The 13,274-nt window shown below is 40.7% G+C and overlaps 1 protein-coding gene across 1 annotated transcript; it reads left to right on the top strand.

The window, feature by feature from the left end:
* Positions 1-7,389: 7,389 nt before the first annotated feature.
* On the top strand, positions 7,390-13,074 carry LOC139457041 (mucin-2-like). The gene is made up of 4 exons (XM_071238485.1): positions 7,390-7,623; positions 10,755-11,616; positions 12,041-12,211; positions 12,926-13,074. The coding sequence occupies exons 1-4, from the start codon at positions 7,390-7,392 to the stop codon at positions 13,072-13,074; spliced, it is 1,416 nt and encodes a 471-aa protein (XP_071094586.1).
* Positions 13,075-13,274: the final 200 nt, after the last annotated feature.

Here is a 13,274-nt window from a genome sequence, read left to right as displayed (position 1 = left end):
AACGTTTGGAAGCTTTGTGTATACCTTCATTTACCAATTATTCGTTAATCCGGACGATTAAACTAGCACCCATACCTTTGCAGAGTTGAGTTATCACTTTTCGCATAAGAACACAACTACGACTTGAGTAGTGATGCTTGCCATGCTTTAAACATGTCGGGATGGGAAAGTTACTTGAAAGACCTGGCTCACAGCAATATCTACAAATAGGCTCCGAGGAACAAACTGGAGCATATCTTGACTTTTTGTCAACATACTCAGAACGAGACTTAGAAATTTTAAAACTGATTTTAGAGGGTGAACTATCCTTTTCCTGTCTGTAAACCCTGACTGACCAAAACTAACCCTGTGAGCTAGCGAAAGTAGCAGACTGGTGTAACTGATCCACTTTCTGCTCATCAAGATCAATGGTCGCTGACAAACACTGTTTAAAAGCCCCTAGCAACGCAAACCGCCTCAAACTGTGACAATCGTCACTGGCCTCCTTAGTAGTACATCATCTATCAGCAAATCATCCCCAGCAAATCAGCTCAAGTAGAACCATCCCTTTTCATGAAAGACCTTAACTTTTGTCTATAAGTTTCAGGAACTATTTCAAAATTCATAATTTAAAACTGCAGCCTTTACTACGCCATCATTAGACGTCCTATCGATGTGTCAGGCAGTAAGTCTAATTTTCCTTGAAAGATCAAACGATCAATCACTTTTTGAGTTACTGAGAGAGATATATTTCTGAGTCAGTATCTCGCTTAATCCGAAACTTCCAGTTTTCCATTTTCTTTAGCCAATATTTATTTTCCAAAATTTAATTTCTTTAAAGCCAAAGCATTAGTTTTTCTTTAAGCTTCAAAGCAAAGCATCTACAGCCAAAATATCCTCCTCGGCCAGTTAAGTCATCAACATTTCTTGACATTGACCCTAAGCATACCGGATTTGAGGTCAAGTTCGTAAGTTGTGGCCGAGTAGACTGGTTAAGACGTTGTGAGCATTGTTCCGTAGAAAGTTGACTAAGAAACTTATCTGCACTGAAAACTGTTGTCTTCACACAATATTAGACAATGAAAGGTTTATCCAATAATTTTGACAAATAATGTTGTGTCATATTATATTTCTATCCTGGATGAGACCCGAAGTTATGTTACTTGTCGACTTTCAAATTGGACCAATAAGTTAACCAAGAAACCTATTCGCAACAGAATTCAGTGTGAAACAAAAACAATACCAAAGAAATATAATTCAGTTAATAATTACAACACAAGTACAATAAGAACGACACAAGAATATTCATCAAACAGCAACAGTGGTCATGATAGGCCTAGGCTGGATATCCAGGGTGAAAAGATGACCTTCATACAACGTCTGGTCTTGATGTTATGTGAGATGAGAGAGGCAAGATCATGCCTACTTATATCGCCAAAATAGCTTCTAGAAAGTTCAATACCATGCTGGATTAGTCTATATCTGTTCAAGAAGATTTCAGATTTCACTGCTCTCCAAGAGCATCAAAACAAGTTAACAATATAATCCCCTGCCAGATAACATTACTTCAATACACCTTTATCAGGTTCCAACATGCATCAAGGTACATTAGCAATATTTATGCACGTATTTACTCATTGCTTACTAACAACAGATCAAAAACAAGCAAAATTTGCACTAGTAGGTGAATTCTGTTATACATACACAAGTCCAATCCCTGATTGGTTATCTATGTTTTGGTTATAGTGAAAGTTTTAAGTGAAACTAAAATCAATGAAGTTTTCCTTAATCCCCATTGTTTAATCTTCACCACGTCGGGGGGCGGTCGGGAAGCTTAGTGGTTTAAGCGTTCGCTCGTCACGCAAAAGACCCGTGTACGATTCCCGACATGGGTACAATGTGTGAAGCACATTTCTGGTGTCCCCCGCCGTGATATTGCTGGAATATTGCTAAACACGGCCTAAAAGCATACTCACTCACTGCACCACGACGGACTGAATAAATATCACATGTATCACTGGAAGCGACAAAATGTTCTTAATATGAAATTAATGTTTCTGGCGGCATTAAAATAGCAATGCATGTGTAAAGTAACTATATCCATGCATTATATTTTTGGACTTTTCACACGTGGACACATGTCTCGTTCCTAGCCATGTTCATGTAAACTTGAAAATAATACGTTTCTAAATATAATGATTTAATGCTGTTCTGCAAGAATCTGTAGGTACATTTGCACACATGTTGCTCTTCTGAAGTCAAGGAGTATCGGCTCCGTTCATTACAAAGACAGCTAGTGATCCTCTATAACAAAGGACTCTCCCTCAGTGTCATTGGTAACACATGTGGCCTATCTCATTACTTAAGGCTGATAAATTATAATGATTTGATCGCAATAAGTCATTGACAATTTATATTTAGTACACAGAGCATTTCAGAGACTGTGAGGTTTGGTCTATGTATATATGTCCAGTCAGGGTCAATATTCAGAAAATGACAAACACGGATATTTAATGAACCTGCACTACAAACCAGACATACAAAATAGTTCAGAACATATCTGGGCCATAATATACACCAATATACCATCATTGTTGCAAACAAGAATGCAAGCTTGATTGGTCCAGTGTTTTTTTATGAGAGGATTTATACAGATGCCACTGACAAGGCCATTACATAAACACTCTTGACTTTGAGACCAGGCCTTAACATTACCTATCCTGAACTTCAGACCAGGCCAAAACATTAGCTTACAAACAAATAATTCCCCCTTATATGCCCAGGATATAAAGAAATGATATCTTGTTCACGGCCGCATGGACACAACTCATAGCTAGCTGCTTTCTTTCTTTTGTACACCTTTTATTTTTGACGTTTGTATGACAAACCTCACTCAATCACTCACTCACTCAACCCCTCACTTCTTGTTTACATCCTATCAGCTGAGGTGAGGTGAAATTGGGTTTAACGTCGCGTCCAAGATTATTGCACTTATATAGCGACGTGTGTGTGTGTGTGTGTGTGTGTGTGGCTGCTTTTACTAGTCCGGACTGGTGCCGATTTATAGTGCTAGCTCACTGAGATACCATGCCGCAGTTTAACATGAATATCCCACTCAGACACAGTATACTGACTCCGAGCCGACCAGTCCTTGTTTTGGCCCCTTAATGCCGAGCGACAGACAGGGTAACAACAAGTACCATCTTGTAACGTCTTTTGGTATGACGCGGCCGGGTACATATTCTGGAAATGCATAATTCAGAAGGACATGAAAGTCAACTGGATTATTCTTTTTTCAGTCTGCAGTTGTAGCAAAAGGAACACTGGTTATCGTAGATACAAATCTTTATGAGAAGCAATTTGCGGCAGAAACTTTTTCTGTCACATACTATTATCAGAAAAAAGACATCGACTCAATAACGTGGTTGGTTGATTTCGCGATTATTTGATAGCAACAGATCTTAAACATTTTTTCAACCTAAACAAATCTTGGAGCATCCCCTAAACACCTACACTGTCATGATACGGCAGCGTCAGTTGTGAACTGCAGATCAAATTGTTTCAAACTAATATATTGGTAATTTCAAAATGTTTTGAGTCTTTTGTTAAATAGATGCCCCGTGTAATGTTCTTACCGACAGAGAAGAACACTTTTTTATCAAATAGAATGTCTCTGTGTGGATGCAATTCATAATCATCTATATTCAGTCTGAATCTATCGTATGAATGGTGAATAACAATAGAACTCATTTATCGTCTACCCTATTTTCATACACAATGTAACATGCCAGTTGTCTACATTGGCGTCTATAACACAATCATACACAACATCAGCCTATCAGACAACACACTCTGCCTGAAGGGATCTGCAGACAGTACGATATTTGATAATTTGATAGCGTCCATGAGCATTTGCTTGATTAGCCCTCGAAATGGTCAGCGGTAAACATTTTGTTCTTGCTTTACACAGTTTACCAGGACTTTTGTCCTTGTGGTTTTATCCGTTGTGTACCTTTATGTGTTGTTTTTTTATTGATTGTCTGGTTATTCATCAATCATATGACTTGTATAAACCTTAACAAGTGCTTGACTTTTAGATCGCTCGGTGACACACTAGACTGATGTTTACAATGTATATAATGTGTTACAATGTTCTCCACCACTCACAGTGCATAGGCTTGTGCAGCTTATGAACCTTCGAACATTATTTAACTTGATAAAAACTGTTAGGGTGGGATACCTGGTAACGATGGTTACCTACGGTGAAAATGCTGGTGTTTTGAGACATATCTTTCATACATGTAAGTACTCCAACCATCGAGGCGCCCCCAAAACCATGTATCAGAACAGTGCAATTGCTTCAAATTTAGGCTTTCGTAAAATTCATGTTTAAACGGACATGGAGTTTTAGGTAAATACTTCGACTGAGAACTGGAGGTAATTTACTTACACAATACATACTTAACTTATTTGGGTCATGCATGTTACAGTTACCTTATTATCATGTCAATGTCAAATGCTTAAAAATGTCAAAGCGGCTTGTAAATAGTCAAGTCCGGAATAGGAAATCAATGATTGAAAGCATGCGAAACCATGCACACAATAAAGGCGATCCATTTAGGTATACAGGTTTTCGTAGAGAGGTGCTAAAAACAGTCATAGGCTGTTATAAATATATTGCAAAGATAATTTAACACGACGTTGTTTATGTGAAGGCTCATCAGCCTCCACATACAAACTATAAATTGGAGAAGTTCTAAAGGCTCCAAGGCAAAGCCTCAGGCCCTGATGATGAATAGAATCTAGGTTTTCTTCAAATTGCTTTTACATGCTCCACCGTAGACGATGGAGCCTTAATCAAGTTTAGAGCACGTGTGACCATGTGTAGGGTGGAATTAAATATATGTGACCATGTGTAGGGTGGGATTAAATATATGTGACCATCTGTAGGAAGGGATTAAATATATGTGACCATGTGTAGGGTGGAATTAAATATATGTGACCATCTGTATGCAGGGATTAAATATATGTGACCATGTGTAGGGTGGAATTAAATATATGTGACCATGTGAAGGGTGGGATTAAATAAATGTGAGCATGTTTAGGGTGAGATTAAATATATGTGACCATGTGTAGGGTGGAATTAAATATATGTGACCATGTGTAGGGTGGGGTTAAATATATGTGACCATGTGTAGGCAGGGATTAAAGATATGTGACCATGTGTAGGGTGGAATTAAATATATGTGACCATGTGTAGGGTGGAATTCAACATATGTGACCATCTGTAGGGTGGAATTAGATATATGTGAACATATGTGTAGGATGGAGTGAGATATATGTTTAGAACGGGATGAGTGAGGTGACCATTTGTAGGATTGAGTGAGATATATGTGAGCGTGTGTAGGGTGGGATTAAATATATGTGACCATGTGAAGGGTGGGATTAAATATATGTGACCATGTGTAGGGTGGGATGAAATATATGTGACCATGTGTAGGGTGGGATTAAATATATGTGACCATGTGTAGGGTGGGATGAAATATATGTGACCATGTGTAGGGTGGGATTAAATATATGTGACCATGTGTAGGCAGGGATTAAATATATGTGACCATGTGTAGGGTGGAGTCAAACATATGCGACCATGTGTAGAATGGAGTGAGATATATTTGACCATGTGGCGGATGGAGTTAGATATAAGTGACCATGTGTAGGATAGCGTGAGATAGATGTGACCATGTGTAGGGAGTGAGATATATGGTTAGTACGGGATGAGTGACGTGAGGATAGCGTGAGATAGATGTGACCATGTGTAGGGAGTGAGATATATGGTTAGTACGGGATGAGTGACGTGACCATATGTATGGTGGAATATGTATGGTGGATGTAGTGAGATTTATGTGACCATCTGCAGGGTGGAATTATATATATGTGACCATGTGTAAGGTGAAATATATATGAACATGTTTGGGATGGGATGAGAGACGTGACCATGTGTAGGATGGAGTGAGATATATGTGACCATGTGTAGGAGGGTGTGAGTGAGACAGATGTGAACATGCTTATTAAGAACGGAATGAGTGACGTGACCATTTGTAGGATTGAGTGAGATATATGTGAGCGTGTGTAGGGTGGGATTAAATATATGTGACCATGTGTAGGGTGGGATTAAATATATGTGACCATGTGTAGGCAGGGATTAAATATATGTGACCATGTGTAAGGTTGAATGAAACATATGCGACTATAGTAGGATGGAGTGAGATATATTTGATCATGTGGCGGATGGAGTGAGATACATGTGACCATGTGTAGGATGGAGTGAGATATATGGTTAGGACAGGATGGGTGGCGTGACCAAATGTATAGAGGAATTAAATATATTAGACCTTGTGAAGGAGGGAGGGAGATATATGTGACCATGTGCAGGGTGGAATTCAATAAATGTGACCATGTGTAAGGTGGAGTGAAATATATATGGACATGTTTGGGATGGGATGAGAGACGTGACCATGTGTAGGATGGATTGAGATATATGTGACTGTGTGGAAGGTTGAGGTAAATATATGTGGACATGTTTAGAATGGAGTGAGATATATGTGACCATGTGTAGGGTGGAGTGAAATATATGTGGACATGTTTAGGACGGGTTGAGTGACGTGATCATGTGTAGGATGGAGTGAGATATGTATGGACATGTTTAGGATGGGATGAGAGACGTGACCATGTTTGTTTTGTTGGTTTCGTTGTTGTTGAACGCCGCACTCAATAATATTCCGTCTATATGACGGCGGTCTGTAATTAATCAAATCTGAACCAGACAATCCAGTGATTGATATCATGAGCATCGATCCACGCATTTGGGATCGATGACATGCATCAACCATGTCAGCGAGCCTGATCACCCGATCCCGTTAGTCGCCTCTTACGACAAGCATAGTCGCCTTTTACAGCAAGCATCGGATGCAGAAGATCTATCCTACACGGCTGTTCACGTGACCATTTGTAGGATGGAGTGAGATACATGTGACCATGTTTAGGATGGAATGAAATATACGTGAACATGTGTAGGATGGATACAACGGGAGGTTGTTGTTGGACCTAGTAAGAAACATTGTCTTCCTCTTTGTGTGTGTAGGATTATATGTGTTCAATCTCAAACATTCTAATCATTTTCCTTACTTTGTTTATGCTCTACCCAAAAGAAAACCGCCGTCCCTCACTTATAGAAAATCAATCAATAAGTTGTTAATCCTTACGTTAGCACTTGCAGAACTTCACTATCAATATTAATGTGCACGTTACTTCCCCACGGCTTGATACATTAAGCTATACATTACTGTTTGCATGTTAGTCACTGGTCGACCTCTGTTTCGGAGTAAGTACAATCTAACAGTACCCTTAACTATGTACATGTTTGTATTTGAGGTAGTTACAGTCTACACTATATGTAGCCACGCCACATGTAGAGGCGAGGATGTGTTCCTTACCAGGGTGGTGCCTTCCTCGCTGGTATGTGATTCTCTGTGTGCATACACAACGAGGTGTGGCTCCTACACCTGGGATGCTGTCACAAGAAGCTGCCACCTGCACACACAAGGAGACACAGAGACAGAGATGATGCCCCATGCAAAGTATTTGGTAAGTTAAGTAACATAGTAACATATATACGATGAAAATCTTTACATTGTGATTATAGCATAGTCTCCTATTTGTATAATAAAAAAAGAAGTGTATTGTTATCTTCATTAAACAGGTGAGTAATTACAAACCCATTCTGGATTTTATTGTACTGAATGTGTTGGGACTTTGTTGTTCCCTTTTGTAACAATACACAAATATGAATATGAATCGGAAAACAAAGGTATTTCCAATCTTGAATTAATCATCCACCACACCTTACGGAATGAAAACAATGTTCCTCCTCGATGGTAGTCCACTTAGATCACGTAGAAATAAGACTCTACTTCTGTGGAAATGTAAAGTGTATAAGCTTTATATTGTCTTTCTCGTGTGTTTTTCTCATAGTTTGACATGCACTTTCTTACCCGAGTCACAGATTAATGTCAGGTTACTTTCTTCACCCATGTAAAGGGCACAGACAAATCATTATAGATGTATTCAGCTGGGACTAAAATCCCACCCCCCTTTGTCTTTGAGAATTGGTGTTGGTAAACACAGGACACAAAAGTCTTTATTTGTATGCGTGCAGTTGTAATCATAAAGTTGTATATACTGTACATGTCAATAAAAAAGCAAGCTACGTTTGTGTAGATCATGTTCTTCATTGAGGTACGAGGGCTGGCTGAAAAGTTCTAACCCTAACTGTTAAAGACCCGTACCAAGTCGATGGTTTTCATTTATTTTTCCACATAGTTCCCTTCCAGGTTTACCCTTTTCTGCCAACGTTGCTGCAAGGCCTGGATGCCGGTCAACAGGACATTTTCTTCAGCTAAAAAGTCATTTACAGCGGAAATGACGTCATCATTACTTGAATCGGGTGAATAAGGGGGATGGTCAATGAGTTCGAATCCACAATCATGGATCGCTGACATGGCAACCACCGATTTTTGAACAGGAGCATTGTCTTGGTGGAACAGGACTCCTTTAGTGAGCATTCCCCGTCGCATGGCTTTGATAGCTTCACGCAACTATCTCAGTAGGTCAGCATACTATCTTCCATTGGTAGTCTGGCCTTTTTCAAGATAGTCAATCAGCAGAATACCCTTGGAATCCTAAAAGACTGAAGCCATCACCTTTCCGGCAGAAGGAACCGACTTGGCTTTTTGGGGGGCTGGTGAATCCGGATGTTTCCATTGTTTAGACTGAATTTTGGTTTCTGGTTGAAAGTGATGAATCCAGGTTTCATCCATGGTTACAAATTGGGCAAAAAAATCATCGGGATCTGCTTCCAAACGGCATAAATTGTCACGGGACGTCAGGAATGTGACACGTTTCTGATCCGCTGTCAAGAGCTTTGGCACCCATCTTGCAGAAACCTTTGTCATTCCCAACTCGTTGGTGATAATATGCTCAACCCTCTCATGTGAGATGCCCACAACACTGGCAATATGTCGAGTGGTCAATCGTCGATCAGCCATCACCATGTCATGCACCCGAATAATGTTTTCAGCAATGGTTGCTGTTGAAGGCCTTCCTGGACGCGGGTCATCGTCAAGGCTCTCTCGCCACGCTTGAATTCCGCAGCCCACTTCTTTACAGTGGAAAAGGAAGGGGCATCATCCCCTAAAATGGAGATATGTCATCATGTATCTGTGTCGGAGTTAGCCCTTTCAGTTGCAAGTACTTGATGACTGCCCTATAGCCAGTTTTGTCCATTTCTGTTGATTTCAATGGGTAGGGTCACAAGATGGCCTGGTACAAAGACAATAATAACACTACAGTTGCAGTTCTTATGCCTATGATTCATTAAATGATTGTACTTGTTGGTGGCAAAAGTTTGTGTCAATCCCATTGAGATATCCCACTTAGGCTTAGAACTTTTCAACCAGCCCTCGAATAATATATCTCAGTACGTCCAAACAAATACAGTCAATTCTCAAATACTGTTCGGTACTACATTAACATGAAGCATGTTTCAGAATATGAGAGTTGACCTTTCACGCCTCTTGTTCACAACCATCACACTTTCCCCAGAATGTAACCCCTAGCCTAGTGGTTAAAGCGTTCGCTCGTTGCGCCGAAGGCCCAGGATCGATTTCCGACAATGTGCGAAACCCATTTCATGTGTCCCCCGCCGTGACCTTGCTTGAATATTGCTAGTACCGCAGAGCTTTTTCACAACAGCGCCCCTTTCCCACAACCTTACCCCTTTCTCACAGCACCACCTCTTGCTCAACCACGCCCCCTCCACACAACTGCATATGTTCTCCTCACAACCAAACACCACTCAATAAATCTTCACCCTTCCACTGCACCACTCTGACATAATCGCTCGATTTCACACAAAGTTGTGTCCATGTTCACAATTATACCTCATTCGCACAACCTCATTTATTTCACAAAAGCCGCAAGCTTTCACACAACCGCATACAACAGCACTCATTCCCAACAAGCATACCCCTTGCCCAACATCACCACTTCTCACAACCTCAGCTCTTTCGCAAAACCACGCCCCGTTCCCAACAACCTCAGCCCCTCCCCAAAACAAGCCCACATCGTCACCCCTTGCCGAAAATCTCACGCAATCTCAAAACTTTTCACCATCTCGACAACCTCAACCATTTCGCAAAGTTCACCTTTTACCCTGCAACCTCACCACTTGCCCACAACCACACCCTTACAAATAATATACGAAATAATTGTTTGCGGCCATTGTGGCCAAATGATGCACATCCTGGGTAATAGGAGAATGATGAACTGGAAACAAGAGACACATATATATACGGGAGTACTCCACAGAAGGATACATTTCGAGATAGACAGATTTAGAATTTAGCAGGTTCATTCGTGTTGCTATACTCAACGATTACTGTTATCACTACCCTTAAAAACTAGTTTGGAATGATTTGGGTTTAATGCTGCTTCAAGTAATATTTCAGCAATACGATATTGGGGGACACTTAAAAAGACTTCATGTATCCACGTATCTAACCTGTGTTTCATTTTTTTCTACATTTAGAACAGGTTTTTGAAAAGATCCATGTGAGCTTTTCACTCAAAAATATCATAGCATCCTGTATGTATGTCCTAATGAAATCCAATATTCAGAGTAGAAACTGTAATCGGATTTTTTTCATATGTGTTGGCAGAAAGAGTTCCAGGGGATGGTGTGTCGCGGCCGTCCGTGTAAAGAGAACGAGGTTTGTGTGCCAGTTGAAGCAGGGACTAAATACGTGTGTGTGGCATTAACAGCCGCCACTACCACAACCACCACAACCACTACTACCACATTGTCCACGACGCGACCTGCTTCCACTACCACCAACACGACTCCACCACAGACCACAACCACCAGGACTCCACCACTTCACTCTACCACCACAACTCCATCACCTCCCACTACCACCACGACTCCATCACCTTCCACTACCACCACGACTTCATCATCTTCCACCACAACCACAACCACTACTACCATATTGTCCACGACGCGACCTGCTTCCACTACCACCAACACGACTCCACCACAGACCACAACCACCAGGACTCCACCACTTCACTCTACCACCACGACTCCATCACCTACCACTCCCACCACGACTCCATCACCTCCCACTACCACCACAACTCCATCACCTTCCACTACCACCACGACTCCATCACCTCCCAGTACCACCACGACTCCATCACCTTCCACTACCCCCACGACTCCACCACCTCCCACTACCACCACGACTTCATCACCTTCCACTACCACCACGACTCCATCACCAGCCACTACCACCACGACTCCAACACCTCCCGTTACCACCACGACTCCATCACCAGCCACTACCGCCACTACTCCACCACCTACCACTACCACCACGACTCCATCACCAGCCACTACCACCACCACTCCATCATTAGCCACTACCACGACGACTCCATCGCCTACCACAACCATACCCACGACTCTACCAACTACGACTACTACCACGCCATGTCCTGCCACTGTTAATCATGCAAATGGTAGGTGTAGTGCGACACGTCTCGGGTTTACAGCTACAAGTACTCGGATTTCTTTTACTGATAAAAAATATATATGTTCAAACTACATATAGGAGAATCCATCATCATAACAACTTATTGCCGTGTTAGACGTTAATATTTTCTGTGTCGCATTTAGTAAGCAGTGTCTATATAATATACTTGTTCAGTGATCGCAAACAATTTCTATTTGTGCATATGATTTACACAGGGACCATACCATTCTACCGTTAATATTTAGTAAATTCCTTTAATTTTCACATGTTCATCATGCTTGGTCGTGAGCAACCTTTTTCTCTTATAACATTTAATTTGCATGTATTTCATAACCAATTACATTTGGCTAACCTGTTCAAATTATATTTTATGTCCCCTACTGATCATTATTATTTATCTACTCGAACAGTTCCATACACGTACGTTGGGTGTTACACCGATGACAAAGACAAAGACGAAGACATGAGTCGTGTACTTCCACACGGCGAAATGGTGGACGGAACATTCCTGACAACTGAAACGTGCAAGCTTCACTGCCACGGACTGAACTACATCTACTTTGGAACTGAGGTAGAAAATATTGAAATTGATAATAGTATATATATTTTTTTAAAATAATAAACAAAAGTACAAACATTCAAATGCAACAGAAAGAAACACAAGTGTTAAAGTTTAAAAGCAGATAAACTCACTTGCTGATTTTCAAATGTAGCTAGGTTTCTTCCCAAACTCCATGTAAATACTTGGCGAAGGACGAACACATTGGTCGAGGAAAGGTACATAGCAAGATACCAATACTGCAGAGTGGCAGCCTGTTTATATTTAAATTTAAATCTGACATGATAAAGAAGGCTTATGTCTAACTAAAACAAATATTTGTGAGCTACCGTCTGCAACACGAGACTTAAAACGTCTTTAAAGCTCAAACATTGGTAAACAGTAGTTATTATTCTTCGTGTTAAGTTAAAATGGTAACAGAGCCAATATGATGTCACTCTGCGGCAAGATACTGGTGGTTTGAGTTGGAACATTCTACCAGTGGGAAGCTAGAGATCGCCCAAATTAGGGTTGCAAGAACACCATGTATCAGTACAGATTCCCATGATATTAAGGGATGCATGTTTAGTATGTTCTGTAGAAGCGATGCACATACTATTGATGCACATATTTCATTGTCACAATCCTGATCACTACGCCATATGGGAGGACATGGGGTTTCTGGATAAGAATTGGCGTATCGTATGAGGAGAAATTGATCAGGTGTTGGGTTTTGGTAACTTGGTAGATTTTATATAATGCTTCTGTGGCCGTGCCATCAAAAATAAGTACAAGAAGAAACCCGACAGTGAATGCAACGCCCCATGTCCTGGTGACAGAAGCACGATGTGTGGGGGACAAGGGAGGATTTCCATCTATAAGATCAGTGTACAACAGCTGTTCTAATTGGTCACTTGTTCCGTGCCATGCAAGATGTATGCAATCAACAGTTAAACTAATGGGTCACATAACTACTGCGGACCATAATACATTGAATTAAATACCTACACAATGGAAATGTACATCACTACTTACTGGTGTTTTATTTTATTATCCCTTCACATTTCTGAATAAAAATTGTGACCTCCTCCAATCTTTCTCTTTCA

This window comes from Haliotis cracherodii, unplaced genomic scaffold (assembly GCF_022045235.1).
Source record: "Haliotis cracherodii isolate W230 unplaced genomic scaffold, xgHalCrac1.p SCAF_12, whole genome shotgun sequence".
NCBI lineage: Eukaryota > Metazoa > Mollusca > Gastropoda > Lepetellida > Haliotidae > Haliotis > Haliotis cracherodii.
Note: the sequence above shows the minus strand (reverse complement) of the source record. Positions and strands in the feature narration are given on the sequence as shown.